This window comes from Callorhinchus milii, unplaced genomic scaffold (genome assembly GCF_018977255.1).
Source record: "Callorhinchus milii isolate IMCB2004 unplaced genomic scaffold, IMCB_Cmil_1.0 Scaffold2, whole genome shotgun sequence".
Taxonomy (NCBI): Eukaryota; Metazoa; Chordata; class Chondrichthyes; order Chimaeriformes; family Callorhinchidae; genus Callorhinchus; species Callorhinchus milii.
Window position 1 is genome coordinate 332,326 of NW_024704743.1, and position 24,631 is coordinate 356,956.

A 24,631-nucleotide genomic window follows, 5' to 3' on the forward strand; every position below is an offset into this window, starting at 1 on the left:
GTTAAAGCATTCTGAGAAGTCTATGAACACGTGAAACTCCCTGGCTGGGGTCACGATACTTGATGTTAATTGTAATTGTTGTGGGCAAGACCCAGCAGCCAGTGCGCACAGCAGCCCACAAACAGTTGTGGATCAAGTGACCAAATTATTATTGTTTTTGAGGAATTATTATCCCTGGAAAAGCGATCCGCCAATCGACTAGCAACCGGGTTCCTACTACTGCTAGCTAAACAGGGGCACCGTAGAGTTACACAACAAAAAAATTACATTTAAGTGCTATACAGCACAGAAGGAGCCCATCGGCCCATCGTGTCTGTGCCGGCTCTTCGGAAAGAGCTATCCAAATCAAAATAAGTACCATTAAAAACTATATCCTGCGAAGTGCTCAGATACTTCCCAACGTGAATGGCGCTGTACCAAATGTAAGGATCGCTATAAGATACTCATTCCAGGTATCCATTATGAACTACTCAAACCCAGGATCCATTATGCTCTATATTAGTTATTCAGCTTCTAGGTACACACTTTTTGCTGTGCAAGCTTTTTGGGTGATCAGCCAGTGATTGACATGTGCAGAAATCCACAGCCATGCTTACGAGCCTCTAAAGCTCTCCACCCTTCTCACTGAACAATGACACATATCACACAGATCTGAACTTGCTTCTCCTAAGGGTTATTGGCGGATGCAGAATTTGGGGCCTGTCCGACATGAAAGCCAGGGCTCTTAGTCACTCACTGCGTGCCTGAGAGCTACTAGCAAATTATGAAAAGCTCAGGGTGGCGTTAGCAAGGAACCCCAATTTCATACGTTGGCAATAACTTGTGAAAGGTGACGCTCTTAATAATAATTCTTCCATTAACAGAGAGTAATTAACATCCATTAACATCATGCTGAAAAGTCTCAAAGTGCTTCGAAGTTTTCTATAAAGTGCAGTGACTAATTGTAGACGAGCCTACATAATTTGCACACAGCAGTGTCACAACTCTTGAAGCCGCACGAGCAATTTATCGGGCTCAGCCGCAAGAACTCTCGCCTCTCGGTCAGATGTTTGTGAGTTTACTGAGGTCGCAAGTCAGAACTCTCGAGTTCAAAGTCTAGACTGACATGCATGCAACGCTGTCGAGTGTTGCATTGGAGTGACTTTGGTGCCGTCCTTTGGATGAGATGCTAAATTAGCCACAAAACTCTGGATCACTCTCCCTTAATTCCTCCGCCTTGTCCCTTCCTTCCCCATCTTCAAGACCTTCCTCTTCGATCGCGCCTACTGCCACCTTCCCCCTCCCTGCCCCCCGGCTCAGTGTCATGCTCCGCCACTGTCAAGCGCTCCGAGACGCTGCCCTGCGTGAGGGGCGCTATTATATCAATACAATTTGTGTTATTTCAAGACTTTCGGGTCGGTGCCGACAGTAATTACCTGCAATCTGAACGGAGCCTTCTTCACCGAGGAGAATGTTTCCCGCCTTCACGTCCCTGCAAGATAACGAGAGCAGATTAGCTGTGCCGAGATCAAAAGGGAATATGCCGCCTGCGATTGAAAGCAATTAGCCTTTCCCGAAGCAGCTGTTCAAAATAACGACGAGGACCAAACTCAATCCAGCAATTTCCAGGATGACAGACTTTCAAAGAACACCGTTGTGTTCCCTCATACGCTTCACAATCGCCACATTATTGGTTAATCATCTGGTCTGTGGGAACTCGCTGTGAGCAAAATAGCTGACACAATTGCTTATACACACTCAGTCACCGTGCACAAATTGACTACTACTGTTACCTACAAATACACAGTCACTCCACTTTACAGTATGTTCTGTGAAGCGCTTTGAGATGTCTCAACGACCTGATAATATGCTATATAAAATGTTTTAATAATATATTATTATTATCAAGTGCTCAGAGACGTTAAGGGCGCTCCAAATACTTACGTTATAATAATATTCCTTGCATTTGATGTAGCGCCTTATTACGTCTTGGGGGAAGTCTGAAAGCGCTTCAAAGAATATATTGCAAAGTGAATTGACTGTATGTTTTGTAGCAAAATCAATTGTGCACAGCAAACAGTCATGGATTGAGTGACCAAAGTATTATCTTTATTTTGAAGAAATTACTCCCGAAATAAAGTTCAAGGTGATTCTCTCCAGTCAACTGAAGGAACGACTTCCCAACCTTCTTGTTTATTTTCGGTTTCATTTATAGCCTTGGAAGCGTGCCGCAGTTAAGGATTATTAGAATTGTACAGGAAACTGGAGGAGTAACAATGATAAGACCCTCTGATCTTCACTGATTCCAGAAAGCAAGCAAAATTGGTTTTCTTTTTCCCGTTAGAAGATTATTAGCTGAGATTAATTTAGACGGTGGGAAGATTCTGAAAGGGACAACAAATTAAATAAGGAAATACATATTCCTTGAGTTGTCAAGGCGACATTGCTATAACAACAAAATGCGCCCCTCACAGGATAACGTCCCAGGATAAGGATAACGACCCAGGGCGCTTGACAGTGGCGGAGCAGGTCGCCAAGTCGGGAAGAGGTGACCGTAAGCCCAGGAGGAATGCATTCAGGCACGACCTGAAGATAGGGAAGGAAAGGAGAAGGCAGAGGGACAGAGGAAGAATGTTCCAGAGTGTGGGCGTAATGGCTGAAAACGCGGCCACTGTTGATGGAACAGAGGGCACGAGGGGATGTCTAAGAGGCTGGAGCCAGTCGAGCGGAGGAAATGGGTAGTGGGTTGGGGAATAAGCAATTCGGAGAAGCACAAACAGATTTGAAAATGAGTGTGAGGATCTTCGAATCGATCCACCATGCTAGCAGAATGCTAATAATCCTTTACGTTTGATATTTGTCCACAAAATATATCATCAATCCACTTAACAATACACACACACACATATATAGATTGTTATTACTATTATAGCATCTTTCACATCGCTAGGATGTCTCAAACCACTTCCCAGGTTATACTGCAAGTGGAGTGATTGTGTGTTTTGTGGGCGAAGAAACAAAAGATAAGGTTAGAAGGAAATGCTTTACTCAGAGGTTTGGAATTCATTTCCTCAAGTGGCTCATTGAGCAATCAAAAGGGAACTGGATAAGTACCTGAGCAGTAAAAGCATTATGGATATACAAATATAGATAGGAAATAGTAAACATTTTTTCCAGAGATCACTCCTCTCCCTACCCTAAAATCTCCTACTTAACTTCACAGCAAACACATATATCTTGACCAGTGATACCTCAGATAAAATTAGCCATCACTTCACGTAGGTCAATTGCTGTGCGGTAATTGCCTGGCAGATTTCACTGCAAAAAATGTAGTCACTGCACATTACAGTAAATTCGCTGACATCCTCCCAATGTAAAAGGCACCATATCAAAAACAAGGATTATTACTATTATAACATCCTTCCTGATATTGCCTGCTCAGTCCCCGCCTAGTAGAGATAAGGAATCCGTAGCATATTGGTTAGAGCGCTCGCCTTGCAAGCGAGAGTACCCAGGTTCGATTCCCACCTGGTGCAAAACCAAGTTTCCTTAACTCAGACGCCTTTGATTACCTAACAGTGAGCAGGAACCGATTGATAGTGGATTAGTGATTGCTTTCTGGGGTAATAATCTCTCCCCAAAAAAACTTGGTCGCTCAATCCAATTGGAGGGTTTCACCCTCCATAAACAGTCACTTCACTTTACAGTATATTCTGTGAAGTGTTTTCAGATGTCTGATTAACGCAATGAAGCACTATATCAAATGCATCGATCATTATTATTATAAACCCCCTCCCTCAGAGAAATCACGGCGGCAGAGCTGAAAGGGGGGGGATTAATAAGAAGAGTAAATAGCGCGGCAGACATGATTGACCAACAGCGCTGAAAATGGCCAGGTTTCTATTCCTGTTTAATACGTTTAAATTGGTAACCCAATACAATCAGAGCCTTTTGTGGTTCGAGCAATTATCAAGGTCAATCTCAGGACTCGTGTCCTTGCCAGTCTCCAGCTCCACCTTATACTGCTGTGTCACACAAATACACAGCACACAAGAGGAGATTTTATGAGAATATCAAACACCACTCCTCGTAAGAATTTTATGTTTCACTTAAAATTAAAGAGCGCAGGAAACCTTTAAAAGCCCTCCACGATCAGGTTCCGTGACCTTGTAAAACCCTACCAACCCTCGACTCCCTCCGCTCTGCAGGCACTGCCCGCTCCACCATCGGAACCCGCACCATCCCTTTAGCCTTTCCTCCACCACCACCTGGAACTCAATCCCGGAGCCCGCGGCCTCGCTCACTCCTTTGCCTCCTTCAAGGCCGTTCCTCTTTGACTGGGTCTTTGGTCAGTGGGGGAGCAAGCACCAACACAGACACGATAGGGAGAGAAATAGAGCAGGGAATGGGATTAGAGTAGAAATCCAGCAGGGGAGCAAGCGATTTTTATGGACGTAATGATGTCTGATCAATTCCTGATCAACCTCCAGCCCGAAGCAGACTTTATTCAAACCAAGCGTGTATTTTCTGCCCAGGAGAACTTGCTGAAGGGGCACTAGGGCACTAGCTGGGTATAGGGATTCTGGTATAGTAATCTATTCCGAAGGTGATCAACTCCATTATCAGAGAATGAAATGTTTTCGTTCTTGGTCAACCGAGCATATGACACACACAGAAACCCATCACTGTGCTAAGAGAATCCAAACCAGAAGAAGTTCCATGCATGCCACTTACACATAGAAATTCCCATGTTTGGAATGGAATGTATAATCTCTCTCTCTCCAGATGGACAAATCCTGCTTAACTAATTCTACAGAGCATAAGGCACAAATTGCTCGCTCTCTTACCTTTTGCACCGTGGAAAATTGCTTCAGATCTCCGTCACTTAGTAACTGGCTTCAGGTATTCCAATTAATGAGTAGGGTTGGAGGACTTGAAGCCAGTTACTGAGTGACAGAGTCTGGGAAGAAGTTTTCAGTGGTGGAAAAATGCAGGAGAGCAATACTTAGTACATGAACTCACATTTTTAGAACAACTTACCAACATCTCAGTGTTTCAAAAGTCAAGTGCAGTTGATTGTTTTGTCAAACATGGCAGTCATTTATGTACAGCAAGGTCCACACAAAACAGCTTAATATTCCTTGCATTTGATATAGTCCCTGTCACATCTTCGAGGCTCAAAGCGCTTCACGTGATTTACTGTGACGTGTACATATTGTGAGCAAAATTTAGCAGCCAATTGCGCACAGCAGTGTCCCACAAACAGTCTTGGATTGAGTGAGGGTAACGTCAGGGGGACGTTCCAAAGTGCTGGACAGTCAAGGAACTGGACCTGAGCTGGCGGTAGGGATCAGGGGAAGGGCAGGGAGGGTGGGAAAAGGTGCAGTCGAAGAGGAGGATCTTCAAATGCGTCTAGAAGGAGAGGCGGACGAGCAGGTGACGTGGAGCAGGCGGAGGGAGTGGACAGGTTGATATGGGGCAAGGATAGGGGTGATGCAGAGGATGACAAAGCCGCAGAGTTCTGGATGATCTGCAGCTTGCGGACCGAAAGTATGGGAAAGCCGACAAGCAGGGAGTTGGCATAGTCGAGCCTGGATTTAATAAATATGACAGGTCAAGTTACCGATTTTTTTCAACTAATCTTAGATAAGTGAAAAAAAACTCATCAAAGGTTCTACTTGAAAATGTGCTTTAAATGCTTTAAAAATAAAAATCATACCTGTAGCCAGAAATATGCTCGCAAGCCAGAATACTTTAAAACTTTTTGTTTGAAAGGGAATGAGTCAAGTTTTTGACAAAAAAAAACTTTGCATTTGACATAGTGCCTTATCACATCGGGGCTTCACAGGTTACATTGTAAAGTGAATTGACTGTGCATTTTGTGGTTGTAAAATGGTTATGTGGAAAGGGCAAGGATGATAAAAGGGATTGAGTGCTGGCAGAGACCTGAAGGGCTGAATGGCCTTCTTCTGTGTTTATAAACATCTACGGTTCTAAGGGGTCAAAATGCCTCCGTTTCTGTGTTGTAAAAATTTACGGTTTTTAACATTGCTACTGTGCAAACTGCGTTGTACAATAAACTGCACATAAAGAATGCGTGCACACATGGATTACAACTAAATGCCCAGTTTCACTGGGGTCTTGTGTCCCTGAAGTTCATCTTGGATACAATCCACATTGTGAGTCAGTCCTGTGGCCCAGTCATTAAACTGGTGGTTAATGCGGCTGTGTCCTCTGGTTCTATTGTTCAGTACGAGATTAAACAACTTTTTTAATTTGATTTTATTGCTATAATAAACAATCTTTGGGACATTATATTGTTATATTGCATCTCATTCTTCCAGAATCTCCACCCACCATCTTCCATCACAAGGTCAAGCTATTTTTAATAAGTGGCTGCCATCCTGGCCTCAACACCCCGCCTGGGAACTTGTTCCAGTCATTATACCCTCTGGATAAAGAAAAGCATTGTGCTGTAATCCCTTCACAACTCTACACTTATGTCATCTTGTTCTATTGTCGTGGGACATCCTCCTGACGTAAAAGGCGCTATAGAAATTAATTTGTTTGTTGGTTGGTGCATCCAATAGTATGTTCTGGATTGAAATTTGAATCTCATTTAAAATGTTACACACCGACAGAATTCTTCCCTCTCAAGACTGAAAGCCTAGCTTGTCTAGTTGTTGTTGCTGATCGCTCCAATCCTCCAACAATCGGGATCAGCCTCGTTGGTCTCCCTGCACTGCCTCTAGGACCTTAGGCACTGCATGAGGACGTGGCTACTCTGAAGCTTAGATGTCGTAAATAATGAAATGTCTAAAAAGTATTATTCTTAACAGAAGCTACTGAACCATATGCAATACAAGGGCACAGAACAATAGCTCCTAAATCATCATAATGATAGTTACTTGGTGTCCTGTAGTGATTGGTTAGAGCACTCGCCTTGCGAGCGAGAGGACCTGGGTTCGATTCCCAGGCAGGGCGAAATCTTAGGCAAGTTTCCTTACGCCACATGGATTTACCTAGCAGTAAGTAGGAACCCAGTTGTTAGTCGATTGGCAGATTGCTTTCCGGAGGTAAATAGCCCTTCAAAAAAAAATAATAACAATAATTTGGTCAGTCAATCCACGACTGTTTGTGGGACACTGCTGCGCAATTGGCTGCCGCGTTTCACACACAAAATATACAATCAATTCTCTTCACAGTATATTCTGTGAAGCGCTTTGAGACGTCTCAATGACGTGTAAGGCACTATTGTATTGTATCGCATTGCCTAATGAACAACCAGTGGCTGTTAGTGGGGGAAAGAGAGGAGCAGAGAAGCAGAGTCTTTTAGGCCCGTTGTGCAAGGCAATAAGCTAGAAACGGAAGAGTGCAGTCAAACCTCACTATAACTAATCTCTCGAGACTGGCAGGATCGCCAGTCTCGAGAGATTAGTTATAGTGAGGTTGATCATTATCAAGATCATTATATGAGGACGTTCACTATCGTAACGTTTAGCTGTCAAAGAGGCAGCCCTCTCCATTGACCTACCGGATTGGCGTTAGAATCATTAAAACTCTGGGTTTGTTAGAAGCGGAATTGATTATAGTGAGTAATCACTATAATCAATTCTGCGTTTCAGAGTAATATGTGCAATAAAAATGCAAGGTTTTTGCATCTAACCCAGTAGCTGTTACGTGGAACCGTCCCAAGTGCTTTGCGAGGTGGGCATGGTAGTCTGGTTCCTGATCCAAGTGGGTCTGCGAGGCACTGTTGATGACAGACTAGCAAGTCTGGGTCATCGCCAGGGCTTGGGAGAGGCAGCAGATCAGTGCAGCGATTCTTCCCACTCAACTTCCCACTCCCTCTTAACCCCGCAAACCACAGCCCCAACGGCAAGCTATGCTGCTTCTGGTGTTTAGACTCCGTAAAGCTTGGTTCTCAGTCTGTTTTGAATCCGCATCAGCATGGCGATGGGTTTCCATGTGTGTCAGACACGCAATTGATCAAAATATAATGAGAAGCACTGCGTAGCTTCATCAGCCATCGAGTGCTCATTAATTCCCAAACCAACTTGAGAGGGACAAGGTGGCTGAGCGTGAACAAAATGCTTCTGTATTACCGGTTCTGTCTCTGCAGTCAGCTTGCCACAGTCAGCAGCTCACACTATAAAATGACACTCACACACACACAAACCACCATTAGTTTGTGCAATCAACAAATAACACTACCAGCACAATAAATGAAGAAACAGGAGTAATATTCCCCGATTTCAGAGAGACCCAATAATATCAAATAAAAATCCTTGCAGTTAATGTAGCGCCTCCTCCCGTCGTGAGATGTCTCAAAGCGCTTCACAGGATACGCTGTAAAGTGAATTGATGTATTTTGTGGGTGAAACGCAGCAGTCAATATCCACACAGCAGTATCCCATAAACAGCCATGGGGTGGAGGTTGACGGTCAGGACACCGGGTGAAACTCCTTTCTCTTTCCAATTAGCGATGTGGGATCTTTAACATGCGCCTGAACAGGCAGACGGGACCTGGTTAATGTCCCATCCAAAGAACAGTGTCTCCATCAATCCCCTCCCCATGCGTTACATTTGAGCATCAGCTTAGACTATGTGATTCCAAGTCCCAACGTGGGGCTTGAACCCACAACCTTCTGACTCAGAGGTGAGAGATAGAGAGAGAGAGAGAGAGAGCACTACCACTGAGCCAGACTGACATAATGGAAGCTCGTGCCCACCATTTGCCCCGAGGGGTGTGTGAGGGGGTTCATGAGTGCAGGTTGCAGTATCACACTGGATTCCTGGGATCATGACGCACTATTAGCAAACTGGGCCTTTAGTGCTGCTATCCAGCAATCCCACTAGAAAGCTAAGGGGCTGCCTTGAAATCCCTGAAATGACTGAATAATTTTCTGGACAGACGTGGATAGCTATCTGCCTGGGGACGGGATGGGAGAACAGATGGAGATAATCAAAAAGCCGGCTGGAACATGACGGTTCCTGGTGCCTGGGAACTGAGAGGCCAAAGGAGGAGATTGGTCGGAGATGAATAATGTAGGATGTGAGTTAAGATTAGATAAACTGCTCCAGGGTTGCTGCGGGAAATGGGGGGCGGAGAGGAGAGAGATTTTCTCAGCAAACTAAACGGGGCTCAGTGGAGCATGTGACGGAGGGGGAATGAATGGTTTATTCTCGTACATAACACTGTCTAATTATCTTATATAACATGTGATACCAAAATGCATCAAAGCACTACAGACTCTGTTGATTTATAGGCAAACGAGGCAACCATATGCTGTACATGGTAAATCATCACAAACAGCCATGAAAAGAATATCCGATTTATCAGGAACTGACATCTCTCCTCCAAAAGTGTCATGGCATCTTTATCGCCCACCACAGCAGGTAGTTGGGGCCTCAATTTATCACTTCAGGAGAGGGGTAGACTGACTGTGTGTATTCCCTACTTCAACAACAACTACTTGCAGTGCCTTTGCCTTGCCTCCTCCCTTTCCTCCTTCAAGGCCGGTCTCAAGACCTTTCTCTTTGACCGTGCCTTCAGCTCCCCTCTCAACTCTCTACCCCCTCCTCGCTCCCTTCCTTCCCTCCCCCTGACCATTTCCCCCTTGCTCGGATCCTGACCCAACTGTACAGCGCCTTGGGACGTCCTCCCGACGTGAAAGACGCTCAATAAATGGAATCTTGTTGTTGTTGAGGTCAGCGTCCGGAGCTCTAAGGACGATAAAGCATCGCCGATCAGATAGCTGAATAGATAGCACACAGCTGTACAGCGGCTTACACATTAGGAGGATGTCCCAAGGCACGGGAAGGTCAGGGATTTAGACCAGAGCTGGGGGGCGGAGGGCAGGGAGAGTGAAGGTAGGAGGATGGCCAAAGGCGCAGTCGAAGAGGAGGGTCTTGAGACTTGTCTTGAAGGAGGTAAGGGAGGGGGTGAGGCGAAAGGACAGTGGGATGAAGTTCCAAAAGTGGAGGCATAGAGGCTGAAGACTTGACCGCTGATGATGGGGAGGGTGTGGTACGCGAAGCAGGCCAGAGACTGCTGAGCGGAGGGAGCAGACAAATTGATATGGGGTTAACAGGGTCTCAGAGGTCATTAGTGGGTTAAATACAGCGTGACACAGGCAATACCCATGTGCAGGTGGCAGGTGTATGTTGAACACTGTCTGAATCGGAACATTCTGAAGCAAGGGGACGTCCTCCTGCGACATCTGTAAAGCGCCTGACGTGAAAGGAGTTATACAAGTATCATTTATTGTGGTTAAAGAATCTTACAGCACAGGAGGCCATTCGGCCTATCGTGTCTGTGCCGGTTCTTTGAAGGACCTACCAACCAAGTCCCACTCCTCCACTCTTACCCCATTGTTTTGAAAATATTTTTCCTTTTTAAGTACCTATCCAATTCCCTTTTGAAAGCTACTATCAAATCTGCTTCCACCACCCTCCCAGGCAGTGCATTCCAGACTGGAACAACTCTCTGGGTACAAATAAAAGCTTCTCCTCATCTCCCTTCTGGTTTTTAGATCTGTTCTGAGCATATTGGATACCTGGCTAACCAAAATAAAAAATGCAACTAGTCTTCCCCAAGCACTGCTTTTCCCCCACCTCGCCAACCATGTATTGTGTGCCAATAATTGCAAGCTAGTTTGTATTGTGGCATTTCTCTCCCCCTCCCCCCATTCCCAATTAGGAGCTGTGCTGACTGCCTAAACAGCATTACACAGACACTGGAACAGAGAAAAGACTTTCATTCATCACAGCTGTGAATGTTGAAAAAAGAATCCCTGTTTGATATCGCATCTACAACACTGATGGGTCTCAAAGCACTTCACAATAATTACTACTAAGCAAATTCTATGTGTTTGTAGTCAAACAAAGCAACACATTTGCATACAAGATCCCACAAACAGCCATAAGGTGAATGACTAATTTTATCAGGATTTTTGGCCAAGACCCCAAACTCCTTTCTCTTTTTAAATCCTCCACACGATCTTTAACCCTGTCCTTGGCTGAAATGGAGCAAAAAAAACTGAATCCTGATCAGGTAGATGGAACCTCAGTTTAACGTAACATCTCATTCGAAGGATGGCACTTCTGACAGAGCAGCATTCCAGTACTACAGAATCAGCATAGCCTGGACTGCAAAACCGAAATTCCAACTTGTGGCTGACATTTTAGTCCAGAACTGGGTGATGCTGCATCGCTAGACATGCCATCCCTTGAGTAAGACTTTAAAGTTACCTGACAGCTCTCAGGGTAGGAGAGTTAATCTCCTGTGTCTCACCTTCCTCTAAGACTGAATTATTAAAAAGTTGGCTTAATAATAATAATCCTTGCATTTGATATAGCACCTTATCCCGTTGTTGAGAGGTCTCAAAGCGCTTCACAGAATATACTGTACAGTGAATTGTTTAAGGTTTTGCCTTGGATCCTCTCGCTTGCAAGGCGAGTGCTCTATCCACTAATTTACAGGACTCCTGTAGAGGAAAGGCCATAGGACTGAGCCAGGCCAGAGCCAGGTGTGCTTACCTGTGAATCTGTCCGTTCTTGTGAAGATAGTCCAGCCCCTCCAGCACCTCCTTCATAATGGTTGCAATGACGGCCTCCTCCAGAACCCCAGTCTTGTGGTCTCCTCTGGCCACCACGTGTTTAATAATATCTAACACAGAACCTGCAAAGCACAAACACAAAGCAAGGATCACTAGGTTTCTATCAAAAAATTATATGACCCCTTTACCTTAAAAAGGAGTCAGCTACAGGGGTATTGGAAAGGCCAGGTAAATGGTACCTCTTCACGTCCACTGCCCTGTATCGGCAGCTGGGCTTTCTGGTATTCCATCCCAGAGTCTCTTTGCCTAGCCCCTGCCCTCACCTCTTTCAAGGTCTGTCTCAATACCTTTCCCTTTGAACCAACTTCGGAGGCTATCTGGCCCATGCAGTTTCTTTGAAAGAGCTACCAATTAGTCCCCGCTCTTACCCCATAGCCGTGCAAATTTTTCCTTTTCAAGTAACTAACTAATTCCCTTTTGAAAGCTACAATCGAATCTGCTTCCATCACCATTTCCAAATTGTAGCAACTCTGTTTAAAAAAAATTCTCCTCATCGCTTCTCTGGTTCTTTTGCCAATTATCTTAAATCTATGTCCCTTGGTTACCGATCTACTCCCCATAGGAAACAGTTTCTCTTTATTTACTCTATCGAAACCCCCACATAATTTTGAACACCTCTGTTAAATCTCCCCTTAACTATCTCTGCTCTAACAATCCCAGCCTCTCTAGTCTCTCCACATACTCTTAACTTCCCAAGTATCTTTTACCTTTTAAAACAACGCATCCAATTTGAGTTCAAAGAGTTTATAAATAGCTTCTCATCACTTTGTGCTGCATGCGGTCGAGAGAAACGAGTGAAGTACAACTGTAATGAGTTGCCTGGCCAAGTTGGCAGAACCAAAGGAATGTGATCTATTAAAGGCCAGAGCTTTCTGAAGCATCTCAAGATCCTGAACAGACTCACCGCCACTGAGCAGCTTCATCACCAGCCACAGCTCGTCTTTCACCACAAATGAGGTATAGTAGGAAACTATGTTCCTGTGATGGCACTGGCTCATAGCTTGGATTTCTTTCTGTTGAGAAAAGAGCGAGGACGACAATCCATTAGATGTTTACATACCACCTCAGTTCCTGTCAGTGTTCCTTAAGTGATCACATCTTTTTTCTTTTGAGGGAGAAAAGCCAGAAAAAGCCAAACAACTAACAACTGGTTTCCACTTACTGCTAAATAGGCATGTGTGGAGTAATGAAATTTACCTAAGGTTTCACCCTGCCCAGAATTGAACCTGGGTTCGCTCACTTGCAAGGCGAGTGCTCTAACCACTGAGCTACAGGACTGCACACTCTAGACTAGAGTGTCGCTCTAGTCTGTGAGGCGAACACCCAAAATGACAGCTTTCATCCCCAGAGACGAAAGTGCTACCTGCTGAGCCAAGCAGGTGAGTCAGCCCATCAGTCCTCGGATACCACTCTCGGGCAGATAGTTACCCAGTTGTCCAAGTAAACTGAGGATCCTGGTAAATTCTATCAAGGTTCTGACAGACTGCAGCACTGTAGCTCCCATTATTCAGGCCCGTTAGTGCAACATAAAAATCCTTGGCAGAAATCCTGCCAGAGCAGATTGGCACGTGAGGTGAGAGACATCTGCCTGACCTGGTTCAGTGAAACGATTGCTAATTAAATGACAGGCCTGTGACTCCCAAACTCGTCGCTTCCAACAAGGGATTGCACATGAGATAGTTGGATCTGTTTCGTGTTTAAAGGGTTTGCTCTTGTGCTCCCTCCAACTGCCCCCTCTCTCTCCCTCCCGTCGCTGTGTTCAAGGTTCACTTCATAACCTATCTCTTCGAATGTGTTTTTGGTCATCTTCTCACCCATTTTTGGCTCCGAGCTCAGTGCCCACCCATGTTAACCGCTTTGGGACATCCTCCCAAAATGAAAGGCACTATATAAAGTAAATTTCTATTGTACTCTCTTCCAATGGAACATTTTTTTTCTATTCAAATTAAATCTGCATATAATTTACAAAGATCCGAACCAGATTTCATCACAAGAGGTTGGGATGAAGAAACTTATATGGTTTGGATCTGGTGAGCAACAAATCAACCCTGTCTCTGTCAGCTTGCCCCTCTTCCCCACCTTCCCCTAGATTTTACTGTTCATGACAAGTTACTTTACGACCCTATGAGGCGAGTACATTCCTCAGCCTTGGAGAAAAGAACAGCTACAGCCTCGATGTGCCAAGTACATTTGGGGGCAGAGTAAAATAAAGCAGATTCCAGCAAAATCACACTGTGGACACACCACATCGCTGCTCAGAGAAACAGCGCACGTGGGATATATAATATAGTAATCATCCTTGCATTTGAAATAGCACTAATCACGTCTTCGAGACGTCTCACAGAATATACCGCAGTGAATTGACTGTATATTTTGTGGGATCTCCTCTCTGAATCGCTGGGGGCTTTAATGATTGATGGAGCCTCCCCTGAATCATTTACATCCTACACACTCTTTAATTACAGGAGATGAATGTGGAAAGCTCAGCAGGAATCTGCGAATGACAGGCCAAACTGGCTCATAGGAGAGACGAGGATGAGCAGCCTGGTCACTCGGGACATGGATGCTTCCTGCTGAGCTCCCATTAATCCTGCAAGCAAAGCGAGCCGAACAAGCAGTGGGATGTTTGCCAGAATGTGCTCTTCATGGCAAACTATGAGGTTTCCGCTGATTAAATTCCAGTAGCTACCGCAACGACTCTATCACTTTCTAGGGGCAATAATCCCTCAAAAAAAATGATTTGGTCACTCAATCCACGACTGTTTGTGGGACGCTGCTGTGCGTAATTGGCTGTTGCATTTCACCCACAAAATATATAGTCTATTTACTTTACAGTATTCTGTGAAAGGCTTTCAGACGTCTCGGCAATGTGATGAGGCGCTATATCAAAAGGATTATTATTATTATTATCAACCTGTGCTTAATACAGTACTTTCTGGATTTAAGTAAGCAGGATATGTCCCTTCAGGGCGAGAGAGTGCACTCCATTTCAGACACAGGGAAATTTCCTTGTGTGGATACATGCGCCCACTCCATCACACAGAAAGAGACACAACAGGAGAGAGCGAACTAGCGGTATCGAGGATTCAATCACAAAGAGCAGGCCTCTTCATAGTGGTTAGAATCGCAAGCGCGAGGCGCGGGTATGATTCCCCGTAGAGCGAAACATTAGGCAGAGCAGTTTTCCAGGAGTAATAATCCCATAAAACATTAAAAAAAATATTAATAAGAATTTGGTTACTCGATCCACGACAGAGAAGGCATCAAAAACAAATTGTGGTCAGCAACCCCAGATCACCCTATGTGAGCATTCACAAGCCTGTGACCGGGAAGCTTCTTGGATGAAAAGAGGTAAATCAAGAGGAACCTTCCCCCAAGTGGCTAATCTTTCACGCACGAGTCCAGGCACTAGTGGTGACAGGTTACTCAGCCGTGAAGACTGTTACAGCTGATCCCCATCCTACCCGAACCAGCTGCCACAACCTTAAACTTTCTTTGGGCGGTATTATCATTATAATAATGATAATCCTTGCACCTGGTTACAGTGCTTTATCACGTCATTGAGACGTCTCAAAGCACTTTGCAGAATATACTGTAAAGTGTAGTGACTGTGTAATTCATAGGAAAAATCCCTTTATGCCCTGGCACCTCCCTACCTCTCCGACCTGCTTACTCCCCAATCCATAATGCTGCCTCTGCTCGACTGGCTCCAGCCTCCTGCATGTCCCTCGGGCCCTCCATTCCACCATTGGTGGCCGCACTTTCAGCCACTATGCAACCCCCACAAAAAAACTTTACTACACTCTGCCTCTATCCCTCCGCCTTGCCCCTTCCTCCTCATCTTCAAATCGCATCTGAAGAACTTCCTCTTCGACCGTGCCAACGGTCACCTCCACCAACCCCAGCTCGGCCTCGGCTCAGGCACTGTTGAGCGTTCTGGGACGCTAAACTACGTGGGTGGGGGCAAGTTGTTGTTATTCCTGTGTGGGGCTCAGATCCACATCAATGTCTCACATCAATGCAGGAAATGGTCAGTGTTTCAGGAATTGAGTCCAACTTGACACACTGCATTCACGAACGAGAGCTTGAACAGAGGTCAGTCAGTCCAGGTGGGCATTAAAGAACACCTGGCACTATCCAAAAAGAGAAGGGAGTTTCCTCCATTGTCCGGGCCGACAATCTTCCTTGGCTGCTTGTGGGACTTATCTGTATGCAAAATGACTTGTGTCAACACACTACAGCAGTAACTACCCACAAAACAATTGGGAGTCGTTTTGGCGAGACATGTTGCTATAAAACCTCAACTTCTTTCTGTTCGTTACCCCGCTCAATTTAGCAGCGTTTTTAAACGGGCTGATCTAAGGGCCTGCTCCCAGTCAGAACCACTGCTGCTTCAAGACACAGATCATGTTTACAACAATCAAATACCGCAACGAGCGCATCCGCTGATCAATATTTCCTGAAATGAATAAAAATAATCTCTGCATTTGATATAGCGCCCTATCGAGATGTCTCAAAGCACTTCATAGGATATCCTGTAAAGTGAATTGACTGTATGTAACAACAAAATTACATTTGTATAGCGCCTTTCACGTCAGGAGGACGTCTCAAGACGCTGGATATTTTGCGGGCGAAATGTGGCGGCCGATTATGCACAGCAGTGTCCCACAAGTCGTGGATTGAGTGACCAAATTATTATTTTTTTTTGTAGGGGGAAGGAATTGTTACCCCGGAAAACCCCAACTAACAACCGGGTTCCAACTTACTGCTAGGTAAACCGAGGCATGTGGAGTAAAGACCCAGCTCGGGTCTGAAATGCTGTACTCTGTCCAGCGCCTTGGGACGTCCTCCCGACGTGAAAGGCGCTATACAAATGTAATCTTGTTGTTGCCTTAGGCATCTCCCTGCCCGGGAATCGAACCCTTGCTTGCGAGGCAAATGCTCTAATTAATGGGACTCCATGGTGGTACGATGCACTTAAGGCAATGTGACCCTGCATGAATTAACAACCAATTAGCTTCACATTTTATAGCTCCTTGTCACTTTAATACCCCTCACTGCTTCACAGAAATTGTGGAGAAGCTGCTGTTTAATGTAACGCGTCTTGAGCTCTGCAAGGTCTCACAAGGTGAACGAGCGGTTTATCTGAAGGTTTAACGGCCAAGGCAGGAGAAACTCCTTTTTCTTTTCCAGCAGTGTCACAAGATCTTTAACGTCCACCTCAACAGACAGATGGTTTTACGCCTCATCCAAAGGATGGCACATCAGACAACGTAAACTGGTTGGAGATGTAGGGAGGTGCCTGGGCACGAAGGGATTTGAAGAGGAGTGTGAGGATCTTGTAATCGATCCATTCGGCGATAGGGAGCCAGTGGAGAAGAGCTGAAGGCAGTATCTTTCCACCTCACGTTAGATGGGAGTCTGTTTAAAGATGAGAGCCAGCTGCTGACAAGCCTACTATTAGAGGCCTAGCATCACGCCGTTCACTGGCTCTTCATTAACCAGCACTGACACACACATCATTAACTGGCTGCCAGTGGGTGAAAGCATGCAATTCAGAACCTGACACTTAGGAGTGACCACAGCCTAGTGGGATTTTCACATGATCCCTCAGGCTTTAATGGCAAAACGTCACCCACAGAATCAGACATTACAGAATAGGCCATGCAGCCCAACGAGCCCACAAATATTGCGGAGCATTTAGACAATCAAGCATCCACTCGTGCAAGCTCCCTCACTGGAGCCACCCACTGCAATTCAAAGTTATTTCTCCATACTGTTTCCCTTCAACTGGCAAACAACTTCAGTTTTAAATAATAATAATCCTTGCATTTGATGCGGCACCTTATCACGACTCTGAGACATCTCAAAGCACCTCATAGATTATATCACAAAATGAATTGACTCTATATTTGTGGGCGAAATGCAACAGCTAATTGCATACAGCAGTTTCCCTCAAACAGTCGTGGATTAAGTGACCAAATCATTTTTTTTTTTGGAGGGGGAAGGAATTGTTACCCCAGAAAAGCGGTCAGCCAATCAACCAACAACTGGGTTCCAACTTACTGCAAGGTAAACAGAGGCGTGTGAAGTAAGCATACATACCTAACGTTAAATGTGGGATCTTAGCTTCCAGAACTACTTCTGACAAAGCATTTCATATTCCTTAACCATTTGCATAAAAAGAAATTCTAATCTCCCTCTCACTGTGTTCTCATAAACGAGTTCTCAGTCTTACAGCCTCTTGTTTCTGATTTACAGCTGGAATAACAGGATCTAACTGGAGGTTAGTTAGCCGGCGCAACATTAAACAAATGTGATAATTCCTTAAGAAATAAATGATTTTATCCTAAATCTATCGAAAAGTTGTGATGGCCTAGACACGAAGGGTGCTATATAAATGCACGTTGTTGTTTTATGCAGCGAACGTGTAGATTTCCTTTACCAGGAGCTCGTCCATGCTGGTCTGACATTTCTCCAGGTTGATGCGTTTGATGGCGACCCGCTCTTTCTTTGGTATGCAGTAGGCGGCCTGAACCACAGCAGTAGCTCCACTCCCTGCAACAAAAATACACACAGTCAACCAAAGCCAATTGTTTGGAGAAGCCCCACACGGCCCTGGAGGTCATAGACTGAGGTGCAGACTTCACCGCACAGTCCAGGCCAATGCTCCAATGCAGTGCCACAGGAGTGCTGCATTGTCGGAGTTGCCGCCCTTTGAGTGAGAAATTAAACTGAAGTCCCGTCTGCCCGTTCTTCAGCTGCATGATGAAAATAATGATAATAATAATCCTTGCATTTGAGACGCCTGAAAGAGCTGCATAGAATATATTGTAAAGTGGATTGACTGTATCTCGTGGGCAAAACGCTGCAACCAATTGCATATAGCAGTGTCCTACAGACAGTTGTGGATTGAGTGACCAAATTTTTTTTTTTGGGGGGAAGGGATTATTACCCTCAGAAAACGATCCGACACTCGACTAACACTCGGGTTCCTACTTACTGCTAGGTTAGCAGGAGGCATGTGGAGTAATCAAAGTTGCTTAAGCTTTCGCCCTGCCCGGGAATCGCGAGGCAAGTGCTCTATCCACTACGCTACGGGACTACATTCCCAAATCCCATGAGAGCATTGAAAAAGACTTTCTCCCATGTCCTGACCAACAATACTAAACACACAGTCATTAGACTTTACAGTAAATCCTGCAACGATTTGAGATCTCCTCACCGACAAATCCATGCTCTCCCTGGCACCTCCTTATCTCCCTGATCTCCAACGTGAAAGGCTCTATATCAAATATAAGGATCATAATAATTCTCCAGATAAAATGGCCCATCACTTAATGGCCAATTGTGGGATCTTGCTTTGAACAATATGGCTGCAGTCTGCCTGGCAGATAGTGTGACTAGTTGCCGGGCACCGGCTGGTGAGTGGAGATTTGCAGGAGTCACGGCCATCAGTGGGTTCAGACTCATAGATGCCATTTCAAAATCTCCCGTCTGAACCAACAGCCGTGACGCCAGTTTCGAATGAATGGAATCAGGTTCAGTATAGCCTTTATTATTATCTCCTCCCTTCCTCTCTCTTTTCCCCGCGAGCCGCTGCGTTATCCTCCAGGTTGTGCAACCTGGTAAATAACACAACGAGCATCCTGCCCTCTCCCCCACCCTCTGCGGTGTCTCCTCTAGCACCCACAGTCTGCGTGCCTGTGGCTGATTATGCCCCACTTAACCGCTTTGCAGTCGAAGAGGAGGGCCTTGAGATGCGCCGTGAAGGGGGCAAAGGGGACGAGGCTAAGGGAATGTGGGGTGGAGTTCCAAAGGCTGAAAGCTCGACGGCCAATGGTGGGGCAGGCCGGCGCTTTACATAATAATCATTATATAATATATAATTGATATAATATAAGTCTCTGTTTACCCAGCCTGAAGGAGGAACCCGGTTGTCAGCCAATAAGGCGCTATGTCAAATGCAAGAACTAGTATTATATAACAATCCTGAGCTCTTTTAGTTTTGAAAATTTACAGCTCAAAGGAGACTTTACGAAGGTACTGTATATATATTTTAAATGGAATTTAAAATGGAATTTAAAATACAATTCTTAACAAAGAGGGTAATTAACAATTTTCAACGGCAAGCTATGCAGGTTTAGCTGGTTAGCCTCCAGCAGTTACCCTCTGGGGTTTCCATGCCTTGGCTCTTGCCAACCCGCGCCAAATACTCTCTGGAATTAGGTAAGCAGGGAGAGAGAGAGAGAGAGAGAGAGAGAGAGCGCATTCCAACCATCTATCTCTGGGATCTCCATGTGTAGGTGGGATGTATGGAATTCTCAGCTTGGTTTGGATACTCTTAGCATGGCTGATGTTTCTGCATGCGTTAAGACACCCAGCTGACCAAAAAAAAGACTGGAACGAGTTCGAAAAAGGGTGCTTGATGGCAGGACGTACTCATTTATTTAAAAAAAAGCTCGATGAGGGGACACGAGGGTGAGATTAAATGAGTTGAGGGGAGTCCCCTTCATTCAAACCGCTCTTGAAATTGAATGGAGGATTGCTGGCCAGGACTTTGGGACAAATTCTTTTCAAATAGTGCCCGAAGTTCGCTAACCCAAACAGGTAGAAAAGTCCACCCAGTGGACAATATCTCAAGTACTACTGCATTGAACTGTGAGCTCAGAGTCCTGTTGTGAAACCATAACTTTGATCCAGAGGTGAGAGTGCTATCAACTGAGCCAAGCTAAAGCATTTTGAGATGTTAGCCACGCTAAGGCGCTATATAAAAAAATATAAGCTCTTCCTTTACAAGTGCAAGTAGTTATTCCAGTGTCAGCTTTCAGAGGCAAACACTGGAGCTCTCGGGACTGTGCTGAAGTCACCCATTCTAATGATGGTACATCCAGGTTTTTCCGTGGTCAATTATTTACTGGCAGATGAAAGGATCAATCTCAACAGCTAAGTGATCTAAAGTATTCGTTCACCTCACCACAGATATCGGCCACACAGGATCAAGAGGCCATTCAGCCCATTAAGCTTGTTCTGTAAATTTAGCACTCCGAGCGAAAGATTATAGCAGAACACGTGGCTGCTTTTGCTCTTGTACTTAAGACTTTAAAACCCATTAAAAACCTTCTCAGAAAACGTGGGGACTATTTATAGGAATAATATAGCAAAGCAAAAACGACAATTTATAATAATTCTCGCATTTGTCATTGTGCCTTTCACAACAGGAGGACGTCTCAAAGCACTTCACAGGATTTACTATAAAGTGTAGTGACTGTGCACCTCGTGGGCAAATGCAGCAATGTCCCACAAAAAGCCATGAAGTGAATGACCGATTTTATTTGGAGAATTGTTGGCCAGGAGAAACTCCCATCTGTTTTCAAATAGCGGCATGGGATCTTCAAAGGTCAATGTCTCATTCAAAGCACCGCACCTCCAGTAAAGAAGCAGTGCCCAACACCATACTGGTACGTCTTTCCAGACTGCGTCCCAGGTCTCAATGTGGGGCTTCAACCCACAACATTCTGACTCAGAGGTGAGAGTGACTGCATTTATGTAGCGTCCTTCACATAAAATACAGTCTTAATAATAATAATCCTTGCATTTGATATAGCCCTTTATCACGTTGTTGAGCTGTCTCAAAGCGCTTCACAGGAGATACTGTCCAAGTGGGGTGACTGTGTATTTTGTGGGCAAAGCGCGTAAGGCAAAGCACTGTGCTTTACAGCGGTGAGAATGGATTGCGAGCAGTGGGAGAAGCGACCCTAGGCGCGGTCGAAGCGGTCATTTTTAAAGTACGACCTGAAGAGTAATCAAAGCTGCTTGTGGGGTGAGGAGGAGGATCCACAAACAGCCTTGAAGTAAATGACAATTTTAGCCTGAGTACTATTGGTCCTGACACCGGGAGAAGCCACTCTTTCCAAATGGCATGACGGGATCGTTGACGTTTATCTGAACAGGCAGACGGGCCTTCGGTTTATCCGGAGCGCAGGAGCAGCACTGACAATGCAGCTATCTGTAGATTAGCCGCTGCGTTCATCTACACAACGGTGCTGTGAGCCCGCCTTTCAGGGGAACTCGTCGTCTGAGGCGGTTTTGATGCAACAAGGAGCTGTACGAAACGGCAATTTAAAACAAAAGCGACCTCTCAGCATGCAGGAATGCAAACCGGGAGATTATAAAAAAACGGGAATCAGTTGTCAGTTCCCAATGAGATGCAGCAGAAGTAAAGGCACAAGTCAAAGCCGTGCAAACACTGCCATCGCTGAAGCCAGGAAGAGCCTTCTCAATGGTAGAGGCTGATAGACGCCAAATTCAGGTCCTTTTTTTCCCCCCCACACTGGAAAGAAGGATGACAACAATAATAATCCTTGCATTTGATATTGCGCCTTATGACGACATTGAGACATCTCAAACTCTTCACAGAATATGCTGTATACTGCCGTTGAGTCGTCTCAAATGCTTCACAGAATATATCACACCGTGAATTGACTGTGTATTTCGTGGGCGAAACGCGGCAGCCAATTGCGCACAGCAGTGTACAAACAGTCATGGATTGAGTGACCAGATTATTATTATTATTTGGGGGCAAGTGATTGTTATCCCGGGAAAAGCAATCTGTCAATCAACTAACAACAACAACAAGACATTTACACAGCGCCTTTCACATCAGGAGGACGTCCCAAGGCGCTGGACAGACAGAGTTACAGACCCGATCTGTTGGAGGGTGGAAGGCAGGGGGAGAAGCAGGGATAACGATCCTGGCCAACGATTTTTAAGGGATCATTGCCCCCAGAAAATCGATCCGCCAATCGTCTAACAACCGGGTTCCTATTTCCTGCTTAATAAACAGAGGTATGTGGAGTGAGGTGACTTGCCTAAGGTTCCCAGGAATGCATGCGAGGTGAGCGCTCTAACCAATGCTCAACAGGACACCACAATAAGGTTATTTCACTGCACATGAGAAGCAACGCAGGTTTCCAAGGTTATTCTTGTGATAGAATTTTTACTCGTTGTCGAGCTAGCCACGAGGGCGTAAACTTAAGACTGTCACAAAAAGAAATTACAGGGGAGGTTAGAAAAGATTTCTTTTCCACGGAGGGCGGTGGGAATGTGGGATTCTCTGCCACAAACCATTGCTGAGGTAAATAATCTTTTTAAAGGTGGATTAGACAGTATGTTTGAAAATCTGAAGGATTTGGGGAGCGAACAAGGCAGTGTGATTAAACTAGACGAGATCTAGATAGCATTCACCCACAAAAGACACAGTCACTACACCTTTACAGTATATAGAAACAGGAGTAGGCCATTCAGCCCCTCAAGCCTGTTCCATCATTCTAGAAGATCCACGGCTGATCTTTACCTTAACTCTAATTACCCACCCTTGCCCTGTATCCCTTGCGAAGCACTTGGAGCCGTCCTCACGATGCGAGAGGAGCGGTATCAAATGTAAGATCAATCATCACCACGAGAAAGAAAACACCACTGCTGGCTGAACGGCCGGTTTCTTTGCAGGAGTACTCTAGGATCCCACTCATAGCCGTGCACGGCGATGAACAAGATTAGAGGGGCGTATCACATCCAATCGAGCGGACATACTGCAGAAGAGCCAGCACCATTTCATTAAAGAATGGCAGCTGCTGCCGTGACTTGGCCAGACTCCAACAATCATCATGAACGAAGGGGTATTCACAGCAGCTCCAGCATTTAGCCCTGAAATTAAAATCTCGCTTTTCAATAGCCCTTCACCTCACATGCCACCCACTAACACAGCCTCTTTACCTCCAGGCTTTACTGGCAAACAGCTGGTTCTAAATTTTAATTGATAAAGCTTCGTATTTTGCAGCACCATACGACGAAGCATCTGAAAATACTTTTTCAGTTGGTAAAATGGTAGCCATTTTGCATACAGAAAGCTTTCCTCTTCGAAATAACAGCAAATTACATTTGTATAGCGCCTTTCACATCGGGCGGATGTCCCAAAGCGCTGGGCAGTCAAGGAAGTGCACCCGAGCTGGGGTTTGGAATCGGGAAGGGTGGAGGGGCAGGGGTGGATACACACGGTCAAACACCCTTAATAATTAATTTTTCTGGAGGACTGTTGGCCAGGTTGTCAGGAGACACACCCATGTGGTTTCCAATAGCTAGGAGGAACCTTTAACGGCCACCTGAATGTGTAACCAGGACCTTGGGTTACAGTTTAACCCAACGGTCGGTCCTTCTGACAATGCCGCACCCCCAGCATTGCACTGAAGTGTCATCGCAAGCATGAGCTCAAGTTCTCGATTTGGGGCTGGAAGCTGAGGACGCTTTAGGGGAAAAAAAATAATATGGTCACTTAATCCATGACTGGTGTGTGCAATTGGCTGCCGCGTTTCGCCCACAAGGTAAACAGTCAATTATTCATTTACTGTATATTCTGTGAAGCGCTTTGAGACACCACAAAAACGTGATCAGGCGCAATATCAAGTGCAAGGATTATTATATTATTATTACTATTATAGTCACAGAGAGTGCTACCGGCTGAGCAAAACTAACAACCACTTCCCACTTTCAAAAGGCCTCAAATTAGAAAGTAACCAGCCATTAACACCCACCTTGCTCAAGGTCCCCATAAAAATAAAGACCAACGTTTCATCAAACACATCCTCTCTCATCTGATCTGATTTTAATGGCCTATTCAACTCAGTGGAGAAAGGCACTTCCTGATCTTACAACGTTTCAGCGAGTGGCTTTGTCAGAGTTCTGTGGAAGCTGAACAATGCAGTGATTTCTCTGGGGGTCAACCTCAGAATCCTGGAACATTCCTCGGGGCTTTGTGCAAAGCGAGAGACAATTCGCGTAGACTTTAATTACTTTCGAAGGACTTCACATGAACCCATAAAGGAGCTGCGTCAAGTATTTTACTGCGGAACGTGCTTTGGTGGGGAATGAAAGACGGGCCTTTGCCATCAAAAAAAAAACAAGGGAGTCTGGCAGCTCAGAGAGGTGTGCGGAGAATGTCATAGCAACAGACAAGTCTGAGCTCTGCTCCCTAC

The 24,631-nt window shown here is 45.2% G+C and overlaps 1 protein-coding gene across 1 annotated transcript in view; it reads right to left on the reverse strand.

The window, feature by feature from the left end:
- The window catches only part of oxsr1b (oxidative stress responsive kinase 1b), an 87,733-nt gene that overhangs the window by 55,020 nt on the left and 8,082 nt on the right, over window positions 1-24,631 (reverse strand). Inside the window, exons 2-5 of the mRNA XM_042332515.1 lie at window positions 18,046-18,158; window positions 12,505-12,613; window positions 11,521-11,662; window positions 1,416-1,471 (exon numbers count right to left, since the gene is read on the reverse strand). Of these exons, the coding sequence (XP_042188449.1) occupies window positions 1,416-1,471; window positions 11,521-11,662; window positions 12,505-12,613; window positions 18,046-18,158 (420 nt within the window). The remainder of the gene's footprint in view (window positions 1-1,415; window positions 1,472-11,520; window positions 11,663-12,504; window positions 12,614-18,045; window positions 18,159-24,631) is intronic.